This window comes from Erythrolamprus reginae, chromosome 2 (assembly GCF_031021105.1).
Source record: "Erythrolamprus reginae isolate rEryReg1 chromosome 2, rEryReg1.hap1, whole genome shotgun sequence".
NCBI lineage: Eukaryota > Metazoa > Chordata > Lepidosauria > Squamata > Dipsadidae > Erythrolamprus > Erythrolamprus reginae.
This window is the reverse complement of record NC_091951.1, coordinates 237,015,200-237,042,207: the sequence shown is the minus strand read 5'-3', so window position 1 is coordinate 237,042,207 and position 27,008 is coordinate 237,015,200. Positions and strand designations below refer to the sequence as shown.

The following is a 27,008-nucleotide window of genomic DNA, read 5'->3' as shown; positions in this document are numbered from 1 at the left end:
CTTCCACCACCATTCTGTTACAGAAAACAAGCAATATATTTACTGTCCAACCTTTCTCTGTTAATGCTGCTAACAGCAGTTGTAGCCATGTGCTAAGTGGAAATTTGATAGGGACATGCCAGTGTTTTTTCTGGTTATCCTTTTCCTCTTCTGCTGCAGCTCACTAAGACATCTGCAGCCACTTATAAATCCTAAGAAAGCAGCATGGGAATAAAGCATCCAAAAGACACCCCTTGATGTTTCAAGGGGATTCTAATAATATTCCTAGACTCAATTAACCTGTTTGAGGCAATGAAAGCCAGTCTGGTGTAATGATCACAGAATTGGGCTATAAACCCAAGAGACCACGAATTCTAGTCCTGCTTAGGCACAAAACACAGCTGGGTGACATTGGGCCTGTCACTTTCTCTCAGTCCTAGGAAGAAGGCAATGGCAAACTACTTCTGAAAACCACTCTATCAAAACTCATCTCTCTCCAAGCCCCAGCAGATACTATGAGCAATAGTACTTATAGGTTGCTGTATAATGCATTATAGTTCTATCTAAACCAGTGTTTCTCAAATAGTGGGGGGGGGCTGGGGGGGTGCAGAGCGATGCCAAGGGGCACATGACCTCGGGGAACATGCTTTTTTTGCCACAGGGAATAGGGAGGGGGGTTACACCGTACAATAGCACACCGCACAAAGTAGGAGATGTGAAGTGCATATAACAAACCTTAAGAGATACCAGGGAAAATATTTAACTGGGATGAAAAGAAAGGAGGAGAGAGACGGAGATAATAAGACAAATGTAAATCTCCCGAAAGCTAAGATGAGGAAATATGACAAAGCATATGTAGCGCTTGGCTTCACAGTTAGTACGGTAGGAGACGAGGCAAGACTAATATGTTTACTGTGTCTAAAAATATTGGCAGCGGACAGCATGAAGCCAAAAAAATTAAGGCGTCATTTAAACACATTGTACCCCAATCATGCTGATAAGCCGCTTGAGGTTTTTTCAGTGAAAACGTGTTGAATATTGCAAACAATCATCCCAGCGGAGAGTTGGGGGATGGGGGAAAATGTTTACGTCTTCCTAGGGGGGGGGGGCATAAGAGAAAATAATTGAGAAACACTGGTCTAAATAGTATACAGAATCAGGCTATCATCACCAACAACTTGGGCCCTGATTTTACCAACCTCGGAAGGCTGAGTCAACCTTGGGCTGATGAGAATTGAACTCCTGGCAGTCGTTAGAATTAGCTTGCAATATTGCATTGCTGTAGGAACATTTTCATGACTTCCTTATCACTCCTTATGAAGAGCAATTAGTGGATCTTTATCCCACCAGGAGTAAATTCACCAAATTTTGCACTATGAGAGAAAGTAAACCACCTTCTTCTGTCTTCTTGGGAAATGGTTAAAGGAAAGGGAAAAGCCAAAAATTAAAATGGAAGCTTCTTGTCCTGTAGATAGTAGGCTAGCAAAGCAGAACAAAATAACTCTGCAGACATTACCCCTCTTTCCTTTTCTAGCCACAATGAACAACAAAAGAAAGAAAACATTTTCTCCTAGGATGGGTCTAGTAAGCAACAGAAGAGTATGCTTGTTCTTTCCTGTGAAGATAAGAAAGTTACAACAAATTTTCCTAGTTTGAACATCATGTATTAAGTAAGTTAGCCTCTTTCCACATAGTCTAAAATAAATGCACTTTTATCCAGCATGAGGCACCATGTTGATCTAACAACAACATATAGACCAGTAATATATACATTATCTATAAGGCAGTACTTTATGCCATTTATTGCATTTTTGTCATTGTTGAGGTTAGGGTTACTAAGTTTAAAGAACACATGGAGGAATTGTTTCTCAAATGCTTGGTAGAGTACAACAGAAAGGAGATAAATAATACATTAGAATTGAAATTCTGCAAAAAGAAATTTGTCCCTAATTTTTCCAATTTTTGTGAACAGTTCTGTCAATCTCCTTCAAGAGGAAGGATTATGGAACCATACAGGTCAATGAAATTCCAGTCCCAACCACTGGGAAATATTTCAGCAATTGTAAGGGCTTCTACGAACTCAGATAGGTATTAAATATGCACTTTTAAAAGGATATTTTCATAAGGGCTTTGCTTCTTCAAAATTAATGAAATGCATGGCTTGCTATCTTCAATTTTGACACCACTACAATACTGCAAAAGTATTTCAGTGAAAAATTTATGAATTTTGTTTTAACATGAACTGAAATGTTTTAACATGAACTGATCCTGGGGGGGGGAAGTGAAAATACAGGCAATCCTCAACTTATTATCACAATTGATTCCAAAATTTCTGTTGCTAAGTGAAACATTTTAAAATGAGTTTTGCCCTATTTTACAAGCTTTCGTCAAGTAAGTAACATGGTTGTTAAGTGGACCATTGCTAAGCATCCAAATTTTGATCATGTGACCTTAAGAAATGCTGTAATGGTCATAAGTACAAAAAAGACTCATAAGTCAATTTTTTCAGTGCCATTGTAACTTTGAATGATCACTAAACAAATGGTTGTAAGTCAAGGACACCTGCATGCAGGTGAATCTTTCTAGCCTTGCATAAATATCTTTAATGATTTGAAGTTGTAAATATCCAATCAGTTATTGCTAAAAGCTTTCTAGGTGAACATTAAACCCATTGAACCCAGTAACATTGAAGATTTGTAAAAGAAAATGAGTTAAAATGACTTATCATCCTCTCATACTGTATTTTATATGTAAACTGTATGTAGATAGGAACACTGTACTGCCCGTGTATAAATATAGTCCCGGAATATAAACATGTAAGTGATGTGTGTGCATCAGTATACTTACTGAAACAAAGAAACTGCCTTAGCCAACAGTAACATTTTAAGCTAAAATATGTATAAACATTTATTTAAAAAACCCGAGTGAAATGGGAACTTGCACTTAGCTCTTGTTATTTTCAATTACCTTGTCACTGTCATCAGTACAGATGTGGTCTTGATGGATCAGCTGGCACTGGAAGGAAGCACCAATACCACCTGCGAAGAAAGCAAGCAGAAAATGTGCCTTGTGAATTTCTTCAGTTGTTTTCACACTTACAATGGAAAATGAAATAACTGCCACTGCCACTGCAGTCACTTAGCAACCCAGATCTAAACCCCCCCATAGCTAAGCATTTCTGCCATTTCTTCTCCCTTAAATACAGGATGGCATCTAAATATATGAGGACTATCTTATTTCCAATTGGTCATTCTCTAAGGATTCTGTGCTATATGCCTACTGTTATATAAAAAACGGCTTTGAGCTTTCCTAAATATCCTAAACATTAGACATTTCTCAATTACATTATGTAAAATCATATACAATATGCTTTTCAAACAGGCATAATAGCTACTGGATGAACAAATGAAAACGTTGATATTTTTTTTTCAATTGGTGATTTATTTCTAAATAATAGTTTATTCTGAGCTAAACTTATGTCTTCAAAGCGTGATGGATAGTTTCTAAAAGTAATTGGCAATACACTGTGTCACATTATTAAGTCCAAGCAAGGTGGCATTAAGATTTATACTGAACATATTTAATTCAGCTAGTTGCTGAATTGCAGCTTCAGTCAGCAGAGTTGTCCTTTCTGGAGTTATTTAATTTAGCAACATCTGGAAGGCCACAATTTCACCATTCCTGTGCATTGACTGTTAAAGAACAGGATAATCTAATTATTTAATCAATCTGCTTACAATTCTCATTATTAAAATATAGGTTATAATAAGCCACTATGTTTTTTGCACGGCCATAACTTTATACTAAAAAAAAATGATCAGTGTCAATTTTTTTTACATATCTTGGGAACACGTACATATTCCTTATGGAACAATCAAACCCAAAAGTTCTGACAAAAGCTATAAGCAACCAATTTCTGAGTCATATCGCTGGTTCTGAATTAGTGCTCTAAATATCTTGCTACCAAAATGTTATTAAAATATGATTATTGTTTGAATTCATAGAATGAATTCCACTAGCAGCACAAATTATGAATCCATGTTGGCTTCTCCAAATAGCAGTACATTGAAACCAAAGCTGACAAAGCTTTGCCTTAGTTATTATGGCATTTTTGCCATATTCAACCAAAATTTATTTCAAATAATCTGTGCAGTGCTCAATGCTGAAAAAGACTCCTTTATCCTTTTCTTCCTTCTCTGTACTTCAAATAATATTTTAGCTGATGAAGCTAAAAACATTTTGGAGAAATTTCCCCAGCATTGCTACCAGTTTAATATACCACAGGAATTCAGTCCCTTGTACTTCCTTCCCCACTTAACTGCCTGCTCTTTTTCTTTCCTGATTAGCTTGACGTATGGAAACATAGTGTTCTGTTATGAAGCCACTACTCTGCATTCAGTCAAAACATGCTGAGCCCTACCCAATACTTGGCCTTTGCTTGCTGCTAGTTCATGGATCAGAGCCAATTCACATCATTTGAAGCCTGAGTCATTCCTCTAGTACGCTCATCGGCTTTACCATAGTTACTGGAACAAAGTTCTTGTCATGACTGTACAAAATATACTGGCTGGCACACAATAAGCTGTTTCAAGCAAACCAAAGTGCAAAGAACTGGGATTTCTACTGTGTCTTCAAACAGGGCTTTCCATTAAGAGCCAAGTCAACTCTCCTTTAAGTGTAGCTCAACTTCTGCTTTTTGCATGTCACACCCAGGCAGTTTTCTTGGCAATCCCAATGGAAATACTGCCTTTTTGTGGGAATTTTTTCTCTCTCTCTCTTTCCCAGCCTGACCAAGCATCCAGGCATTCCCTGGAATTTCCCAACCAAATAATAAACAGACCTGGTTCCATTTGGCTTGCAATTCAAAGCTAGGACAACTAGATCCGGATAAGCACTGAGGTCCTCTACCATATCATTAAATTGTAATTTTAAGAAATGGAAATCCAAATTAATGTGAATGGAGACGTCCTGTGTTCAATTTACTGGGAGGATTATATTCTATATTTTACACAGGTGGTCTTCAGCTTACAACCATTTGTTTAGCAACTGTTCAAAGTTACAATGGCACTGAAAAAAGTGACTTAAGACTGTTTATCATACTTATGAACATTACCGCATCCCCATGATCACATGATCAAAATGCTGAATTTTGATCTCTTGAAAACAAGTTTTAAAACTGGGCCACTAACTGCATAAAATTAGCTTCTGGTAGGCCATACCCATCTTTTACCAATCTGCAAGTATCTTTTGTTGACAACTTAAAAACTCCTATTTAGACAATGTACACAATCAGTTCTTATATTTGGTTTCACAGATCCTTATCTCAAATACTGAGTTCCAACAGTGTCTTGCCACAGTGAAAACTTCCCCTGCGTACCAAAACTGCCATTGTAACTTCATAACAGTCACTAAGTGAACAGTTGTAAGTGGAGGACTACCTGTATATTGCAAATTCTGTCCTTAATAGTTGCTGGGGAAATTTCCCATTTCTAAATGGCTGCCATGAAAGCCATAACTAGTGAGATAAAGTACTGGAAACCAGCCATTCACAAAATACTACCTAAATACAGTATCTGACTTATGATTAAAAAAAGCAGTTGGATTAATATGATTCACCAGTAATTGATATATTAAAATTTATTTTTATTGCTCCCTGTGAAAGCATTCATTTCTGTGATCACATATTCTAAAGCAAATTAATAGTCTGAGTGCGACAAGAGCAGAGGTATTATGAGAACTGCAATGTGAGTCAACGTCAGAAAAAATTGCCTCTGGATATTGTATTTATATTATTCTTAATGCAAAATTTACTGGGACAATGTGTAAATAGTCTTGTTCAATTTAATGTGGAACTTTTTTCATTTTTTGTATTTGACTTGCAATAAGTCTGCCAAAACTCCTGTGCAATATAAGTAACTCTCATGTAGCAATTGCCTCGTTTAGAGACCATACAGAGTTGCATGGTGATAAAAAAGTAACTTTGCAACCAATCCTCACATTTATGACCTTTGCAGGTCTGTAAAGCAAAGAAAAGCTGAATATCATAGGCACAGTTGCTGTTTCACTTAGCAACTGCTTTACTTAGCAATCAAGTTGCCTGTCCCGATTCTGGTCACTCAAAGAAGATAATACTGTATGTACCCAGTTTTCCCAACATGTCAAAATCAGTTGCTATGCCCAGATGAAACTAATATTAAAGGTGCTCACAAAAAAACCTGAGCAAACAATGTGTGCAATCAACTGGTATCTGTAGTAGTAGTAGTTTATTCTTATAGTCAATAAATTAAATCAAATTAAAATAAAAAAAAATACATAGTCTAATTTAAGAATAAAATAGACAGAAGGAAATATAGTGATAAAATACACATGTCCTAATACAAGGAGTCAGTAATCAGATAACAGAATTTGCCTTACATGAGACCCCAATTTGTCCAATCAGATTCTTAAGTTCACTGCTTTGTTATAGTACATAAAACTGCTAAGTTTATAGGTACATTTAAACCCAGAAGGAAATATGCTATAATGTAGTTCTGATTCCAATAGGGTGTTCTTCTCAATAGTATATGTGTCAGGGGTGGGTTCCTCCTGGTTCAGACTGGATTGCTACAACCGGTAGCCACCCTCTGGTGAGGTCATGGTTGGTGCTGGTCCATGGGCACCATCTTTATTGTATCATCTCCTAACCCCCAGCACTTTACCCTTAGACTAGCTACGGTTGACCTCCCCAGGTTCCTAAGAAGTCAGTAAGGGGCGTACATAAGTGCACCAGAGTGCCTACCGTCCCCTGTCCTATAGTTTCTCCTGTATCTCATATATCTTCTCTTCTATCTCTTCTATCCATTATATCTCTTGTATCTCTTTTATCTCTTATATTTTCTGCTATACTCTCTTTGATACATTCTACCCGTATATATCCTCTATTATTGTTGTGTATTATTGTGTATTGGAAAAAACAAAAAAATAAAAAAATAAAAATGAAATAATTTTTTAGCATATTTCCCCCCGTTTGGAAGGCTTCTCCCTCTTCTACTGTTTGAAAAAGGGCCCTCCCACCTGCCTTTGCGTTAATACTGACCCTTCTTTCTTCGACCAAAGCACAACTGATCAGCTCCTCATCTGTGTTTCGGGATGAATCCTGCTACTGAGCATGTGTGGAAGCAAAAGTGCATGAAAAGCCGCAATGCGAACCGGTGGCGAAGGTAAGTGGAACACACCCTCTGGTATGTGTGCATATATACCTGACCGAAGCAACTTTCCAAAATAGGCAGGTTTAGAAGATAGGTAGATAAAAGATACAATGTAAAGAATAAAGTTAACCAGCACCTCAGATGGGATGGCCTATTAAGAGAATGGCCAAATAGCTCTCTGACTGGAAAGGTGGGAGGAAATAACCTAGAATTTAAACCCTTAAATAGAGACCTATATACAAACTTTGACTCGTGGGTATAATAGTAAGCCGACCTCTTGTGTATATATAGCTTCATTTTAGTCTGGAATAAAATCACCCTAATCTAGTTGCTCTAGATCTATGAGTTTTCCAGCAAATGAGTGAGTTCCAGAATGACAGATTATTGCCTGGAGAACTGAAATTTTCAACCATATTCTACAAAATCTGACACACAAGAATCGATCCCTGTATAGTGGAGAAGACAGATGGATTGGTTAAATTCCCAATTAATGTAATGTAGAAGCAGAAATGGCAGGACCTGGGGGTGGAGTAAAAAGAGGCAACAGACTAGAATTCCTATTTAGCCACAAGCAAACTAAAACCAATCTCCCTTGAATTCCTTCTCATCCTTGTCGAACTTCAAGCAGGTGTTACCAGTTGAGAAGATTCTTGTTCATAGGCTATGTAAGAACAATGTAGTTTAATTGGACCTTCACATGTGACTCTGATCTTTTACAACTCACATCTGATCTGTAAAGATACAGTACCTGGAGTCATTTCCACCTTTGCATATTTGTTTTGTTTTAAATAATCTATTTCTCTAATTTTAAACATATAAAAGATACACAACCCCCATTTTATGAGATGGGCACCATCTTTCTAATAAGTAGACATCAGGATCTGTAAGTCATCAATAGCTTTACCTCCATACATTTGTCTCATCCATTTAAAATTGTTCAAATGTATCCGACATTCAGTCTTTATGAATAATGAATGCCTTCGTAGGATAGCACTTTTTCCATTCTGACCTGCCACCATTCAATTTCATTCAGTTACTCCAAACACTGCTATTTGGTTAATAAAATATTTATCATGGTATTCCTTTGGAGCCTGAATACCAAAGCATCACATCAATTTTGTCTAGGCCAACATTGTACAGACATGGCATCCATCTTTTATTGAAGCATTCATAACAAAAACAATATGTTATTATACTGCTGAATTCTCAGGGACTTAGTATTCAAAATTGAAAGAAGCTCACATAGGTTCATTTCTTAAATTTTCCAACTTAAATCTTAAATCATTCCTTAAATCAGGTTAAGGTTACTGTTTATGTTCCTAGGCCAAAAAGTCACTGAAATCAACAAAGGCTGTAGCTCACTAGTGTTACTTCATCTCTATCTTCATAATTGTAGACAATCAATACATATAGACATATGACCACATAAATATACAAACATGTTGATAGGTATGTATCACTATAACAAAAAAAAACCCCTTAATTTTAGAAATTAGTGAGCTGTCATTACTCCATTGTTTGTAAAATTCAGTACAAACTTGATGGTGAAATCCAGGTATATCACCACCTTTTGCAACTAGGTACTTTTCCCAGTAACTGCAACTAGGTTGGGGGAAAGGTAAATTCAAAATACTAGGTTGCTACGTGATTGGGGTGAAGTTACAAAGACTGACTTAAATTGATGAAGCAGGAGGCAGAGTAAGGCAAGTTTTCTTCCTCTACTTCTGAAATCAGCCAAGGTGTTCAAAGCTGCTTGGGGGAGGATGTGTGTGTCAAGTTTAATCTGGATTCATGTAAACTGATCTAGAGTCAGAACCTCCACCCCCAAACCCAAGTTCTCAAGTTGCAAGTGGGCTGCTTCTGGAGGTCTTATAGATAGTTGTCTTTAAACTTAACTGGGGAGGCCAAGAACTGAGCTTGTGACATTTTTCATCTGTATACAAACTGATTGCTTCTGTCACCAATTATGCTTAAAAAAATAGCTAGTGAAAAATTCCATCCAGTTGTTATACTGGAAATAAATATTCATTCGCCTGCCTGCCTGCCTTTCATCCATTCAAACTGCTTAGGTTCCCCCCCCCCCCAACACTCCAAACCAGGGATTGAATTTGACCTGGCGGGAGGGCGGGGGGCATAGCTGGGGTGGGAATGGCCAGTTTGATGTCACTCATGTCAGGGGTGCCTGTGCTGGCCTGAGCACTCTGCCAGCAAAAACAGGCCCCGAGCTCCGTTTTGTGATGGCCTTCGGCAACCCTCTACAAGCAAAAATAGAGCTCTGGAGGGCTGCATGCGGCCCACCCAAGCTCCGTTTTTGTTGGTAGAGGCGCTGCAGGTCAGTCCTTCACTGTTTCCAAGGCGGCCCCATAGGCCAAATCTAAGCAAGCTGCAGGCCAGACCCCTCCTCCAAATTATTTGAAATCACAGTACTAAAAGACTTCCTTTTCCAATTTGCAATTGCTTATTATATGGGAATCTTCTTTAATTGTCCCAGCCTGTGGACTATCAGTAGAAGCTTTCATTATAAATTAATGGTTCACATCTACAGTATATAATTTTTTCCCCTCCAAGTAAGCTTCACCCTGTTTTTAGACGTTAGACAATAACTGTCCTGAATGTACTAAATTAGAAAGCTAGATTGCGGTAGTGGAATTAAAGAATCCGGCTAGAAACCAGGAGACTGTGAGTTCTAGTCCCGTTTTAGGCATGAAGTCAGCTGGTTGACTTTGGTACAGTCCCTCTATCTCAACTCTGGGAAGCAACAGCAAACCATTTCTGAAAAATCTTGCTAGGAAAACTGCAGAGTCTTGTTTAGACAATCAGTAGTCAATCAGTTCTGACTCACAGATAGTTTAAAAGAAAAATCAAAACTCTCCTCCCCAAACGTATTATTATTATCTATTCTTTCTTAAGGGTATCATAATGAAGGTATTTCCCCCGTTTATTACTTTTATTTTAAAATGTCAATCCTTTAATATCCTTTTGTATGCTCCTGTGAAGGTTACTAACTGAAAACATAGATGTTTATAACAATATTCTATCATTACATTAGATACAGAGAAATGCAAATTATTTTACCTGAGCATGTAATATTTAAGATACTCTCCTCTTAACAGATCACACAAGTAATGCACATTTCAGGTTAGAAATTTTAATCTATCATAATAGCAGAAGGAATCAAATCAAGTAAACTTACTCATTGAAAATCTGAACACAGACCATTTTACTTCCCAACAACATAATATGTAAACTTTCCTATAATGCTTTAATCTTAATCATAACTGACTACAATGTTTTTCTTGTTCATATTTGCCTCCTTAGTAGCTATATCCAGCTGATACATGAAATAAAATCTATACACTTATCAAAAATTATTTCTGCTAAATCAAACAACTAAATTGTGATTATTTGAACAGTCCCTTGAATAAAAGTTTGTTAGTTACTGTAACTGGCACATATACTAAGCAACCCTGTTTAAACTAACACCCTGAATTTATTGAGAATTTATCTGCTAGTTTAGTGGTTTCACCTTCAAAGCTCCTATGGTACTTGAGATTTTTCGCAACAAAAGGTACCATGTGTATTATTGAGTTCACACACTTCTTTGATATAAATCTACTATGTCATTTTATGCATCTTTTTCTTGACAGTTTTAATACTCGCAAATGTACTTTCTAACATCCTCACATCCTATATCCAAAATATCAAACAAGTATACCAGGAACTTTTTGTACCATTTATAGCACATTATATACAGTATTTCAGTGCTTGCCAAACATTGCTGTTGTGTTAATTATGCATAGGTATAATATGATCATTAATTGCAGAACAATTCATATCACATTTGCACAACGCAGTTCATGCTGCTGAATAAGCTGCCCACCTGTATCTTTTTTTCTCTCAAGTTAGTTTGATTTTCTGCCTCAATTACATACTTGTTTCCCCAAAAATATACTGTATTTAAGCCCTTTAGTTTTAATAATCTCAAGTTAATATTTAAACCTCATAGCCAAAGAAATTAAGTACAGTGTTCCCTCGATTTTCGCAGGTTCGAACTTTATGAATAGCCTATACCACGGTTTTGCAAAAAATATTAATTAAAAAATACTTTGCAGCTTTTTTTCTATACAGTACCACGGTTTTTCCCACCCGATGACATCATACGTCATCGGCAAACTTTCATCTGCCAATGCTGATTGGCTGAAATCTTAGCCAATCAGCGCTGTTATCGCAAAAAAAATAATTATTGTTAATAAATAATTATGTTTATAAATATCAGGATCACTAAGTGTCTTATTCAATGGTGAGTACCAGTAATAATAGTGAATAAATGGTTGTTAAGGGAATGGGAAATGGTAGTTTAGGGGTTTAAAGTGTTAAGGGAAGGCTTGTGATACTGTCCATAGCCAAAAATGGTGTATTTACTTCTGCATCTCTACTTCACGGAAATTCGACTTTTGCGGGCGGTCTCGGAACGCATCCCCCGTGAAAATTGAGGGAACACTGTATTCATGTTATGTATAATTGCATATTTTAATACAAGAATGCCATTCCATTTTTCAATTCTGATTTTTTTTCTCCTCAGCTTTGATTCAAATATTTTCTCAAGAGGATAAATACAATATATTGCAGGATTAATTAATTGGCAATCTTCAAACACTTGGGGGCAGGCTAAAAATTTCATGATTCAAAATCATTGTTAAACACCTATAACTTGTTCACTCTTGTGAGATTTAATAAGAAATGACAGGCTTCAAATAGCTTAAATGTACAAAGTGTTTAGCACACTAAAACGGAAGAATGTGTAAAGTAAAACTCAACAAAACCATGAAGCAATTCTTTTGCAGAGTTATGGTAGATGGAAGCGCTTAGTGCAGCAATTTATGCTTTTAGTCTATAAGACTGCTATACCAGACTAAATAAAAGTGTTATTTCATGGCCTGTCAGACAAATTAGCTTTACCCTTCCTGCCTGTCTTGGTTTTGCTCTAATTAGCAAACATCTGTCCCAAGTCTTGTTTCATGAAGGTTAATATTTAAGCTCAGTTCTTATTTGCTATTATTAAAAAAAATCTTCATTACATAATGTTGGGGAAATGTTCTGAAATCTGCTTCGATATCACAAAGGATATCTGGATAATTTAATAATATAGATAAATTCTGAATATCCTTTCTAAGCAAAGGCTTGATTTATCTAATAAATTAAATAAGCAGGTGATTTGTTTGCCTCAAGACATTCTACAAATTTTTCTGCACTAGAAAATTATTATTTCACTTTTTCAAGTTGTAACCACATCTGTATATTATTATTATTATTATTTTTATTATTATTTATTGGATTTGTATGCCGCCCCTCTCAGCAGACTCATCCTCTTTCTCAAATGCAGCACATAAAATGATTTTAAGATTATTACTTCAATGATCTCTCTTAGTTCCATTTCAAAATAACAGTAAAAAATGTAGACTGAGACACTGGAAATGATACATGAGCAACTCCAAGAGCCAAATGTTACCTGATATTTAACTTATGGCAACTAGACGCCCTTCCTCTGTACTAGTGCAGTAAAATCCATAAGAAATGAATTACTCTATAGTTCTTTTTATTCACAACATTTAGATTTTTAATCATTTACACAAAAGTAAATTGTGGCCTGGAAGTAATTAAACATAACATTAATTTCATCAATTACCCAAGAAAAAATTAACATATTTTGTAATTCTCAGTACTGTACATTATTCTGTTAGGCTAAAAATTAAATTAGGCTTAAAATCCTGCTGAGTCCTCTAACATAGGCCGAACTTCAAATGTTGGCTAAACCAGTGGTCCCCAACGTTTTTTCCACCAGGGACCAGTTTCAGCAAGACAATTTTTCTATGGCCCAGTGGGGGCGGAAAGGGGCGTGGTTGGGGGTGGTATTAAGCATGGGGGTGCTGGTCCTCCCCGCCCCTCTTTCCCGCCATCGTCCTGTGGCCGGCAGAACCTGCCTCCCAAGCCCTCTTGCCCAGCGGGAGCTAAGCACTGGAGAGAGGGGGTCAGGCTGGCCCTCCTGCCTCCCCCCAGCCAAAAACGCAAAAGCGCCCCGCAGCAGAAGCCAAAAGAGGCTTGAGCCTCTCAGTCCTTCCCGCCCCTCTGTCCCATCCATCGTCCTGTGGCCGGCAGAACCTGCCTCCCGAGGCCTCTTGCCCGGCAGGAGGCGAAGCGCTGGAGGGAGGGGGTGGCGGCATGAGGGCCGGCAGCTGCTGACTCCACGGACCGGTGCAACATGCCCCGCGGCCCAGTACTGGTCTGCGGCCCGGTGGTTGGGGACCCCTGGGCTAAGCAAACAAGTAAGCATTAGCCGCCCCGAGTCTTTGGAGAATAAATAAATAAATAAATAAATAATAATAATAATAATGACAGAATTCCTATTTCATGGAGGGAGAATGTCCAGCAGCTATTGTGTTAAAAATTCTGTTCATTTTAATGCTGATAGTTAGGAAGAATTTTTTTTACACCTTATGCCAAAATATAATTCTAAGTCAGATGTAACTATTTCATAACTAAACAGGCACAAAAAGGTTTCCATCTTAAATCACAGCTGAATGTGAAAATTCTAGTTTTGAATGCAGCATAGTGCCTCCTAAATCATCTGATAAATTGACCACATTCTACCAGGCCTGAATAGACAGAATTTATACCTGTATTTTATTTTTCAAATAACTCTCCTGCATAACACTTATTTTAAGATGGGACAGTAGTTTAAAATTCATCAATCTTCAAAAAGTATCAAAACAATTTAAATGTTTAGATTCATTTTATTTAATTAGCAGGACTACTTATTCCTAGTCTAAAGAATTTGGCTTTCATCTATCAATTTCATTTTATGCAATTACGAAGGGAGGGAGGGAGGCTGGCTTAACATCCCCCAAATAAGATGCTCCTTTATTAGTTTCCAAAGATGTCACTTTTTCAAAATCATTTTCAAAAGTTCTATTACCATTTTATACCTGTGCATTTTTCCTAAATAAATAAGTCATCGTTTGTATTCATTACAGTTTATTCTATTACATATTCAGCTTTTAAAATATATATATCACATATTTCAGTTTTTTGTTTTACTTCAGAAGACTGTTTTACCCAATTCTGTCAATTTCATATATGCATTTTCTCTACTTCTTCATCCTTCATTCTAATGTACCTCATCAAAAGCATTACTGAAATCAATACATTTACTGAAATTTTAAATCTGCAATATTCCTACCAATCTACAAGGAATTGTTTATTAAACAAATAATGGCTTGTCAACTTACTATTTGTTTATAGTAATAGCTTGTCAAGTTGTTGTTGTTGTTGTTGTTGTTGTTGTTGTTGTTGTTATTATTATTATTATTATTTATTAGATTTGTATGCCGCCCCTCTCTGAAGACTCGGAGCGGCTCACAAAATAAATAATGGTTTTTAACATTGTATTTGTAGATTGTATTGTTTGTTGGAAGCCGCTCCGAGTCCTTGGACAGGGGCGGCATACAAATCTAATAGATAGATAGATAGATAGATAGATAGATAGATAGATAGATAGATAGATAGATAGATAGATAGTCAAGTTAACAAATATAAATCTACCTTGACTTTTGCCAATTGCTGCATTATTTTCAGGATGCAATACAAGTAACTTTTTTTTTTTCCAATCTGCTCTAAAATCTTCCTAGGTATGAAAATCAAGCTGACTTGTCTCCTTTTCTCCTCCATCCGCCTATCTTTTGCCCTTCTACAGGATTTACCAAAAGCAAAGTTTCAGTCAGACAGATCATTATCAGGTTCCTCCAGCAAACAAAATGCCATTTATTTGACTATGGAAATTTAAATCCATCAAAAGTAAATAGGCATTTGGCATCCATGTTTATATCAATTCCAAAACTCCATCCTGCTCTGAGAGATGAGCATCTATGCCTTTTTCTTGGCAATGTCAGAATTTTGCTATCTTCACTGGGTAACCTATAAAAGTCTTTTCTTTTTATATTTTGGGGATGGGGGAGACTGTTTTTCCTAACTTCCTTCAGTAATGCTGTCTTGTTCTGAGATTTAACTTTCCTGATATCTTCTTTAAATTTATGTAAGGGTTGAGGCTGGCGAGGCAGAAAATATTGATTCTTACTCTAAGGAAAGTTGTTTGTAAACCAAGGACAGATAGCTGCAGAAACCTTCAAGAATGGGAAATAGACTACTATAGATTAGATTAGAAAAGGCAGCAGGAAGAGGCCCAGGATTAAAACTTGGCCTCCGCAGTAGCATTTACAGGAGATAGGATTCCAGGCTGCTGTTAAATAGGAAGCAGGATTTAATTGCCATACCAGGTACAAAGCCCTGATAATTTGCCACTTCCTTCTCCCTCGCACCACAGGAATACAACTCTATGCAGCTATCAGTTAAAAATCAAAGCTAACAATACAAAATAGTTAAAGACAACTATGACAGCATTAAACTACAACGCCTTTTTATTTTTAGATCTTTAGATCATGCTTTTTAGATGGCTCATCCACCAACCCACTTTTGCCATACTTCTTTCCTGTCTCAGAGCGAGAATGACTCCTGTCACCAGAAGGGGGTCGCTGCCAGTTCGGACTAGTTCTTTAGAACCGGTAGCGGAAATTTACCGCTGCTCGCCAAACTGGTAGCGATGACTGGTGGTGCACATGCCCAAACCAGTCCTCTGGTCACTGTGGCCTGCAAAAAATCCCCCTGTGTGCATGCACAGAAGATCATTTCCAGGTCTTTTGTATGTCGTGGTGGGGTGTGTGTGTGCGAGAGAGAAGCAAGTATGCATGTGAGCAAAGCGCACACTTCCCTTGCAATCAGAACCAGTAGGGACAGTAAATGCCTGTCACTCTAAATTTTGCCCCCCCCCCAGGAGGCTTTCCTGTAATTTAGAACAAAACCATCCCGTGTTGTTATCTGTACCTGGGTTTTGGTATACAGTGTTCCCTCGATTTTCGCAGGTTCGAACTTCGCGAATAGCCTATACCACGGTTTTTCAAAAAAATATTAATTAAAAAATACTTCGCGGTTTTTTCCCTATACCACGGTTTTTCCCATCCGATGACCTCATACGTCATTGCCAAACTAATAATTTTTGCAAATAGATAACAAAAAAAAAATTTATTGTTAATAAATAATTATGTTTATAAATATCAGGATCACTAAGTGCCTTATTCAATGGTGAGTACCAGTAATAATGGTTAGTAAATCGTTGTTAAGTGAATGGGAAATGGTAATTTAGGGGTTTAAAGTGTTAAGGGATGGCTTGTGATACTGTCCATAGCCAAAAATGGTGTATTTACTTCCGCATCTCTACTTTGCGGAAATTCGACTTTCGCGGGCGGTCTCAGAACGCATCCTCCGCAGAAATCGAGGGAACACTGTATGTGGAAATGTGTTAAGCTGTGTAGTACAGGTAATCCTATACTTACAACCACAACAGAGTTCAAAATTTCCATTTCTAAGCAAGGAAGTTGTTAAGCCAATTGCGTTTTGGGACCCCTTTGTGGACAGTTGTTAAGCGCATCACTGCAGTTGTTAAATAAACCATGTGGTCGTTAATCAAATCTGGGTTCTGACTTTGCTTGTCAGAAGTTGCCTGGGAAAGTTACAGATGATGATCACATGACCTAGGACAGTGCAGTACATGCCTGTTGTCAAGCACTTTAATTTTGATCACGTGACCAAAGTATAAAAACTGGTTATAAGTGACTTTTTTCAGTGACACCATCTATACAGCAAGTCAATCACTTTTTCTTTTTGATCTTCTCCCACAAATTGAAAAGATGGATGGATCTCCACTGCATTTTTAAAAAGAGTATATTGTTAAAAATTTCTCCTTGGGCAATACTTCATGTTTGCACAGTAACTTCATGTTTACATATTAGCACAAGATTTATATTGTCTATTGTTGGTTTCAGGAAGGGAGATTCAAAGCCTCTATTTTCTCAGAGCTGAATTGAAAGAATAAGTTCTTGCTAGAAGGGCTAAAAACCCTCCGGCACCAGCTAGGAAAATTCAATCTAGCATAATTATCTCTTACTACAGAATAGTTGGAAGAAGAGAATCTGCCAGTGAAGTTTTACTCTTCTCCAAATTTGTCATAATAATGTTTCCATTGTATTGTGTCTTGTAATCAGAAACTTAGGTTTGTGGCATATGAAGAATATCTTTGTCTTCATACTGAAGTATCATGAAGAATAACCTATAGTACTACTACTCCAACAGACAATATGTTGCACTTATTAGGGATTGTAATTACCATAATCATGGAATGAAGAAAAGCCAGGCAATAAAACTAAACAATAACAATTGTGGACATCATACATCAACCATTTAAAATATGTGTCTTATGCAATAGCAGTTGACAAAAAAACCACAAGGTGTCTATGGGAATGAGTTTGAAAATATCTTCATAACAGACTGGTTTAATGGTTATGGCCTCTTTCCACAGGATGTAGGCAGCATGTGAAACCATGCCTCCTCCTGCACTAGGAACAGGTCCCTGGTGGCCAGATGCTTGGGGGCTACTTCTTCTACCAGAAACCCACATGTTCTTTTTAATACTCCTATGAGATGGAAGCCCCCTATTCATCCACAACAGTTTTCTAAGCCATCTCCTTATTTCTTCTTACTGGAATGACGTGAAATTGTCCTTCCAATTTGAGATCCTTCTAACTTTCCTGCACACTTTGTGCAAATATTCAGCAGTCAACATCTTATAAGTCTAAGAATTAAATAAATAAATAAATCATTTGCTTCATATGAAAAAGTAACCTTAAGAATGTAAGGAAAACTTTAACAAGCAAAAGCATTCAAGGGATGGGGGTGGGTGGGAGAGAAAGAGGGAGGGAAGGAGGGAGGGGAGGGAGGGAGGGAGGGGGGGAGGGAGGGAGGAAATCTTATATTCTTAATATTGCACTCCTCTGGACAAAGAGCTCTGATGTTTCTGAGATCTCTTAAAAGTTATTCTCCAATTTAGTATTCAGAGTCTCAAATGCTTCTTCCACCACTGGGACTACTTTGGCCTTTAATTTCTACATCCTTTCTATTTCTACCTTCAGGCTTTTACTTCTCCAACTTCTCATATTGTTTCTTGATGTTACTGTTACTTGGCATTGTTACATCTATTACCAACGTTATCATCTAGTCCTCCTATCACACACACACACACACACACACACACACTCCTACTGTATGTATGTACAGTATATATATGTATGTACGTATGAATCTATGTATCTATGTATAATAAAAAATAGAGTGAAAACTCTTTCAGGAGAAAATATGGAATGTTTTCCAGCAACACAGCTTCCCAATCTGGAAATGCAAGAATATGTGGCAAGTTCTATCATTTTAGGTCTATCAATCTTCATTTGTTGAAGTCCAGAGCAAGAGATAAACATGGGTTAATACAATATTATTGTCCAGTATTGTTTGTTAGCTCATCTGAGAAATGCACATGGAACCTCAGCCCATGCATTTACATCCCAAAATCCATTTGCATGCAAGAATTATCATACACTTAATCAAAAAGGGTATCTATTATCTGCCATGACACTGGTTTAACTAACATTGTTCTTTAATAAAGATACTTAAAATAAATTGTTCTGTTTATAAATTGAAGACAAGAACCACTAGATGCAAACCTAATTAAATGTCAAGTGAATAACAAGCTGAACCATAAATCTGAATGGAATGCATTAATTTCACTCTTGAGTAATTGATCTAGAATTACAATTTGGATATGTAGCATATCTGACACTGAATCATTCTGTACATTTTATATAGTTGAACCTTACTCTTTATTTTTAAAATATAGGAAAAATTAGTTGCATGGTTTAGGAACCCATAACAGCAAGCAAGGATAGGCCAATTCCTTTCACCTACCAGAACATTACTCTGAATATGAAATGCAATAGGGATGCTCATGCATACACAAGAGATCCTGTTTATATTAAAATTAAAGAATCCATGTTACAAATACATCACCTACCCACACAACCAGTGTTCCCTCTAATTTTTTGGAGGAGTGGGCGGAAAAGTATAGTGTCTGAGCGGCAGTCCCTTCGGGACTGGGCGGCTTCTGGGCAGGTTTGGAAAACTCTGAGTTGATGATGATTTTTAAGTGAGCGATTGCTCACTGCTCAGCTTAGAGGGAACTATGCACACAACCATCAACTACAGTGATACCTCGTCTTACAAATCCCTCTTCATACGAACTTTTTGTGATACAAACCCAGTGTTTAAGATTTTTTTGCCTCTTCTTCAGAACTATTTTCATCTTACGAACCCGAGCCGCCGCCGCTGGGATGCACCGAAGCGCTGGGATTTCCCTGGGATTCCCCGCCTCCGAACATCCGTTGCCAGCCAAAGCGCCCCATTCTTGCGTTGCTGGGATTTCCCTGAGGCTCCCCTCGCTGGGGTTCCCTTCATTTTTGCCAGTACTGCTTTGAATCCCAGTGACAAACTCCCCCCTTCCTAACTGCATGGGGGAAGGTTGTGGGGGAGATGAACAGAGTGGGGGGGACGACACAAAAACGGGAGGGAAAGACTCATGGAGCTCAAGAGAGGAGAAAGGTGTGGGGGAGATGAGCAGAGTGGGGGAGGGGAACCGGGAGGGAAAGACTCATGGAGCTCAAGAGAGGAGAAGGTTGTGGGGAAGATGAACAGAGTGGGGGGGGGGCAAAAATGGGAGGGAAAGACTCATGGAGCTCAAGAGAGGAGAAGGTTGTGGGGGAGATGAACAGAGTGTGGGGCAAAAATGGGAGGGAAAGACTCATGGAGCTCAAGAGATGGGAAAGTTGTGGGGGAGATGAGCAGGGGGGACAAAAATAGGAGGCAAAGACTCATGGATCTTAAGGAGAAAGGTGTGGGGGAGATGAGCAGAGGGGGAACAAAAAACGGGAGGCAAAAACTCATGGAGCTCAAGAGAGGAGAAAGGTGTGGGGGAGATGAGCAGAGTGGGAAGGACAAAAACGAGAGGCAGGGATTTATGGAGTTCAAGCGAGGCTCTTTTCGCCTTGCTTCGTTGGGACTGCCACCTCTTGCCACCTCTCGCTGTCCCTCCCCCCACTCCGTTCGCATCTGCCCGCCAGTTGTTGTTTTTTTAAGCCTTAATGTTTTGGATTTTCCTAATAGGCTTGCACGCATTATTGGCTCTCCATTGATTCCTATGGGAAACATTGTTTCATCTTACGAACTTTTCACCTTACGAACCTCGTTCCGGAACCAATTAAGTTCGTAAGACGAGGTATTACTGTATGTCCAAATATTAAACCACTGTCCAAATATTAAACCAATAGTTTGTATATAGTTTATTGTATGATATCACTAAAAATAAACTCTATTATAGATCACCAAAAATAATGGTGAAAAATATCACCATTAGAGAGATTTTGTGTAATATTTTAATTAAAATGTCAGTCTTGGATCTTATGTGGAGGACTTCCTTAGCTATGTTATATGAGAATTTTTTAAACAGTAAATAATGACAACTAAACCAGAATTCCTATACACAAAGCATGATACAATCAACCACTATCAGCCCTGGTTTGCTATTGTACATTTTTATGTCAAAGAAACAACTAAGAATTTTTATTAAAAGCTGATGAATTATGTTATTGCTTTTGAATTTTCTATTCAAGTATATATACAAATTGGCAAATAAATATGTTGAAATGCTTCTCTATTTTATTTTTTACTAGAAGCTTTGATTATGAGAAATTCTTCCAAAAATATTGTCCAATGAAACTCTTGGTTCCAAATATCTAGCAAAATACGTATAAGCAAGTCGTGGTAGGAACAGAATTCTAAATAATTATCCCTGTAAAACTGTATGAGCAATACATTTTTTTTGAAGAGTACTATCAGAAATGTAGATAGAAATATATTTATTACTTTATAAATACAGTGGTACCTCGTGATACGAATCCCTTGTGATACGAACATTTCAAGATACGAACTCGGGGTTTGGAAATTTTTTGCCTCTTCTTACGAACTTTTTTCACCTTATGAACCTATCACAGATCGCAAAATGGCACTCCTCTGGGCGCCGCCGCCCGGCTGGCACCTTTTGAAACAGCCAGGGGGCTTCTCGGCGTTCTCCCGAACCCGAACCCGAACTTTTTGGGTTCGGGAGGCCGCCGAGAAGCGCTGCCACCCGCCTGCCACCTTCTGAAACAGCCGGGGTCTTCTCGATGTTCTCCAGATCGGCCGGCATTTTCGGCCGATCTGGAGGCTGAAACGGAGGTGGGGAATTCCAGAATTCTATGGGCGGAGCTTTGACGTCACGAAGACGTCCTTCCTGGAGGCCACGTTTCGGCCGACCAGGAAGGACGTTTTCGTGACGTCAAAGCTAATTTCTCCTTTTTCCTTAGGTCTCACACAGAAAAACACGAACATTCACATGCTTTGATAACAGAGTGAAATGTTTAAAGATTTAGAACAATATTAAAATTAAAAAGCATTTAAATACTTTAACTTGTAATTCTCTGACTTTCTCAGGCACAAATTCCTCTAAAAATTAAGCTTTATTAGTAAAGTTGATTATTATACTACAAGTTTCATTAATATGCTAAACAATGTATGAAAACTGAACCAATGGTAAACTAGTTTTGTAACATCACAATATGGTAGTGCCTTCCATATGGAGAACCTACATTAATTTGCTTTGGCTAGGACAGTAAGAAGGGTTAGGCCAGATTAATACTTGAATGACAGACTGATTATAGGACACCAGGATATGGGCCGATCAAAAACAGCCCCAAAAATTGTGGCATTAGATTGACAGTGAATCTAAGACAGATGTGCACATATTTCTTTTTTACAGAAAATCAAATTAATTTGTAGACTTCAGTACAAGATGGCGTATGTCTAATGGCTTAAGGAATTAGACAATTTATACAGAGTAGCTTAGCAATACTAATTAATTATAGCAACTGTATTTTATTTCTAGCGAGCGTGCTTCTGAGTATCAGTTGTCATGGAATGAAAAAGAAACCAATCTCTCTATCTCTATATGTGTGTCTGTGTGTATATGTGTAAGATTTTGACTGCTCCTTAGACCATATATATTTCTAACACTGTTGGGTAAAACATTGCATCACAGGGCAAATGGGCTAACAGAGGACAAATTCAAAATCTGGGATCCATAAGTCCTGTAAAATTTAAATTTGGCAAATTTTATAAAACATTTCATGACCTAAAAATTATCATCGAGCAGTTTATGACATAATACAACATATCACAAAACATTCCCTTAGGTCAACATCTAATGTTTGATTGTCTTCATTTTGAGCTATTTATACAGGTAGTCCTTGATTTACTACCACAATTTAGCCCATAACCTCAGTTGCTAAGTGAGAGTGTTATTAAGTGAATTCTGCTCCATATTATGAGCTGTATTGCCAGATTTCTTAAGTGAATCCAGTGGCGGGCCACTATTCCCCACACTGAATCTCATGCGAGGAAGTGCAAGAGAGAGATTTCCGGGGGGGTGGGGGTGTTGCTTCCATGCATGCGTGGATGCAAAAAGACCCAGAAACTGAACAAAACAAGGTAAGAGCCGCCGGTTGCTTTGCCATCCACTCACGGCAGCTCCGCCAAGAGCGGCCTGCCTGCTCCAACTCCACTCCCATCCGCTCACCTACGCGGGTCCGCTCGTGGTGGTTCCGCTATGAGCAGCCTGTTGCCTGCCTGCTCCATCTCCACCAGCTCACCTGTCTCGCTGCTCCACTCCTGGTGGCACTGCCACGAACGGCCTGCCCGCTCTGCTATGAGCAGCGGCTCCGTCCGCTCGCCCCTCCACTGTGCCACCACCTGCCACGCCGTGAATGGTGTGCCCCTTACCTTGCTTTTGCGTGATCTCCTGAAGGTCGATGGGCCATTGCGCAGGGAGCAGGCCAGGTGGCTCCAAGCTCCAGTCGCACGGCTTGCTCTGTGCTCTCCCACCTGCGCTGAGAGATACCTGCAGCATGGGAGAGCAGACAGCAGGCTACGCAACCGGAGCTTGGGCCAGCAACTGTTGTTGCTGGTACCAGCTGCCGATCTAGGCACCGCAGTGAAATTCAGCTGTTGCGCATGTGCAGCAGCCAAAATCTTGTGCGGATGTCCTTGCGGCAATGAGATTTGGGCAAAAATTAACAATTTCTTTCCTTCTGTGCATGCGTGAAAGCAAAGAGCCTGGTAATTTTTACTGGAATCATGCCAGTTGCACGTGCATGCCTGGCGGCAATGGCGTGAGGCTATGTGCTCCACTTCTGCCACTGGAATGGTGTTCCTGCCATTCCAGCTTATGGCCCATCCTTGAGTGAATCATTACAGTAGTTAAGTTAGTAACGTGGTGATTAAGTGAATCTGGCTTTCCCATTTTCCTTGTCAGAAGATCACAAAAATCCTAGGATCCCAGGACACTGAAACCATCCTAAATATAAGTCAATTGCCAAATACCTGAATTTTGATCATGTGACTATGAGGATGCTGCACACTCATGTGAAAAATCCCCATGTCACCTTTTTCAATGCCTTTGTAACTTCAAGCAGTCACTCCATGAATTATTGTAGATCAAGGACTATCTGTATGCTGTGGCCCACCAGCAGCCCGTGCAGCTGGTAGCAGATCTGCTAGAGAAGAGGTTGATGTGGTGATGCGCCAGCGGCCTGTGCAGCTGGTGCCAGAGTCGGACAGTGAGGAGGCTAGAGAGGACTCTGTGTCAGAGGTGGAGATTGAGCTAGGGCCTTCAGAACTTCCAGAACCTCCCATTAATGATGAGGAAGAGGAGCCTATTCTTAATTCATGGGCACACAGAGCTGCCAAAAAGCAGGAGTGGTTCCTCAGGAGGGGATCTCCTCGAGAGTAGGCTTGGGGCTAATTGACCACTCTGCTAGCCTATTTAAGGGATGATAATGAAGGCAACAATTTGCAAGGAACAACATTCTTTCATATGACTTTGTGATTTGAATTTGGAAACATTTGCTCAGCTCTTGTTTCTCTTGGCATTCTTTCTGCAAATTGCTTCGGGGCATTTTGCCAACAACTGTAAGCTTCCTAATATCTCTAAGACTGTTTGCTCAGACTTGATATATTATTTCATGGACTCATGCTGGCTGTTAATGAAGTTGAAATAAAAGCCGGTGTTCAGCAAAGACTGTTTTACATTGTTTTCCTGTTTGCTAACTACTAAGGAAGCTCATTAGTAGTCTTTAATTATTAAATGAAGATTTGGACAGAATTTGTGTTTGCTACGTTTTTGTGGCTTGTAGTTGGGACAGAATACTGTCTATATCATATGATAAATGACCTATGTTATGCAGTCCAACAAGGGATACATTCAAGGCAGATACAGCTCAGAATCTGTCTCTGAATTTTAAAGAACTTTTCAAGCATATAGAAGCTTGCCACGGTTGAAGGCATTGAGGAATCTGGTGAGGAAATATCTCAGAAATGATTATTCAATGGGTCATGGCTGGTCTAGTGTAACATACACCATGGGTGTCAAACCTGCCGCGTCATGTTGCCATCATGTGATGTTTCATGATGTTTTTCCTATTTGTGGAGCTGGGGTGGGCGTTGCTTGTGGGGGACACATCCGGCCCATGAGCCACCAGTTTGACACCCCTGAAAACCATATACATATACCCATGATATTATTCCATTTTAGCATAAATAAGATTGAGTGCACAGAAAAGGAGTAAGAAATAGCAAGCCAAAGATATCAATGATATAAGACAAGAAAAATAAAAGGAAACAGGGCTCAAAATAGTTTACATCAATAGCATTCATTATAGCTCTCCATACCTTCCCATCCTTAGGTTCAATTTGGGCTCAATCGTGTCGTAAGTCGAGGACTACACAGTAACCAATTGAAGTAGAGTAGTTCACTTATAATGAAGTGAAGCATAGTATGGTTTCAACTGACACAAGTCAGAAAACGCCAACTTTAATACATAGTAAAAAAAAATGTGAGAAAGGTTGCCTTTTTTGGTGGGTGGAATATGATTAGAGGATAATTTATACATTTCTCCTTTGGATAAGTGATCAGCAGCCCATAATCATCCTGGGATAGATAAGCTAGTCTTGAGGATCAGTTCTGAGAAGCCTGGCACAACTGAGTATGATCACATAGAAAAAAACCCCTCACTTTGACTTTCATTAGCAACCTGTTTCAGGTCTACACAGGGTACCTCTGTTAAGATAATAAGGCAGCACAGGCTTAGAAAGGCAATAAACCTAACTGTACGCATGGGGATTTTAAAGTTGGAATTGTTAACCTGAAGTATAACATTATTTTCATCTTTTACCTAAGATGGTAGCTTTTTTAAGAAACAAAGTGTTTTAAGCATAGTGGGGTGACAGAATAGTTTTTAAACCCTGTAATCAAATTTTTAGTTGCCATCTGTTGGCACTGCAATTTGAAGTTACAGAAAAGGAGGCTACAGTTGGATTCTTTCCATCAGGTTGAAATGTTAATCCAACCCTTTCTTTCGCTCTCAGACTGGCAGAATGGAGAAAGGGAGGAATGGAAAGTAGGACACTTGACTGAAAACCACCGTGTTGTTTTTATTTTTAAGGACTTCGATAATGGAAATGCAGTTGTAAGATTACAAAAATGTGCGTGCGCACACACACACACACACACACACGCCGCCTTCCCTTTGGCATAGGAAAAAATACAGTTAAAAAAGAGAACTATTCCAGGGAACATAGAACCTTATGGAGAAATAAGTACAGGTTCCGTCAATCTTGTTAAAAATGTTAAGTAATCACATTCGCTATTTGTGGAAATTTAGTAAGATCATGTGCTTTTAGTTTGGAACAAGTCTTATAGTAAGAACTTTCCTATACATACAGACTAATGTACATATATGTAGCAATCTTCATTGTACCAATCAACAAAATGATTACCTACCTACAGATAAATTAGATAGATTCCTTCAAGGTAAGAAAGATCTCAATGTAAGAAATTTTTCAAGTTCCATAACTTTGGTCACAAACCGATTTGGTCATGACCCGAACCTAATTTTGGAAATTTAGCACTTACAAAAAAAAATGGTGTGGAAGGGGAAAGAGACCGTGAAACAAAATGTGAGAATTTTTGGTCGGAACCTAATTTCATGCGTTTGTGACCAGAGGTTCTACTCTCTCTCTGTGTGTATATATGTATGTATACATCTTTATTATTCTTATAAATAACTCAAGGCAGTGAGGATACCTAAAACTCCCCCCTCCTATTTTCTTCAAAGCACAAACCCTGTGAGGTAGGTTGGGTGGAGACAGGATGATTGGCTCTGCATCCCAGTCGGCTTTCATTACTGTAACTCAAATCACCTAGTTTCTAGCCTGGTGCCTTAAACTACTAGACCACATTGGTTCTCATGCTGTGTACCAAACTATTTTAGCAGTTTACACCCCATAAAGGGTGTATTATATCTTACCTGTTATTATAATGCATTGCTTTATATAACAGACTAAAATAATTTGGATACCCAGATGATAAGTATGTTGTCCCAACTTGAGGCTTGTAAAAATTATCCAAATCCCTGTACATTTTATACATCTCTTCAGATTAAGATTTCAGCACTTTGGAAACTTCCTGTCAAAAATTTCTTGAGGAAACCATATCAAAACATGTCCGGAAGATTGACAATGACATCTATTAATGACAACTATATATCTCAAATGATATAGTATATGCAGATGTTCCTGCATACTAAAAATTATATATTCCTAGCAGCAAACAATTCCAACAGAAACAGATGCAAAGAAAGAGGATCTCAAACCCTTAAGAAGCTGGAATTTATCATCAATTGCTCATGTTCTGAACTCTTAACC

At 38.4% G+C, this 27,008-nt stretch overlaps 1 protein-coding gene across 6 annotated transcripts in view; it reads right to left on the bottom strand.

The window, feature by feature from the left end:
• Positions 1 to 27,008, bottom strand: part of RNF38 (ring finger protein 38) — a 108,655-nt gene that overhangs the window by 43,109 nt on the left and 38,538 nt on the right. For all 6 annotated transcript variants that reach the window (XM_070742277.1, XM_070742279.1, XM_070742276.1 and 3 more), the window contains exon 2: positions 2,947 to 3,017. Coding sequence is in view for 3 of the 6 variants with exons in the window: in XM_070742276.1 (XP_070598377.1) it covers positions 2,947 to 3,017 (71 nt within the window). In the remaining 3 variants the exon portion in view is untranslated. The remainder of the gene's footprint in view (positions 1 to 2,946; positions 3,018 to 27,008) is intronic.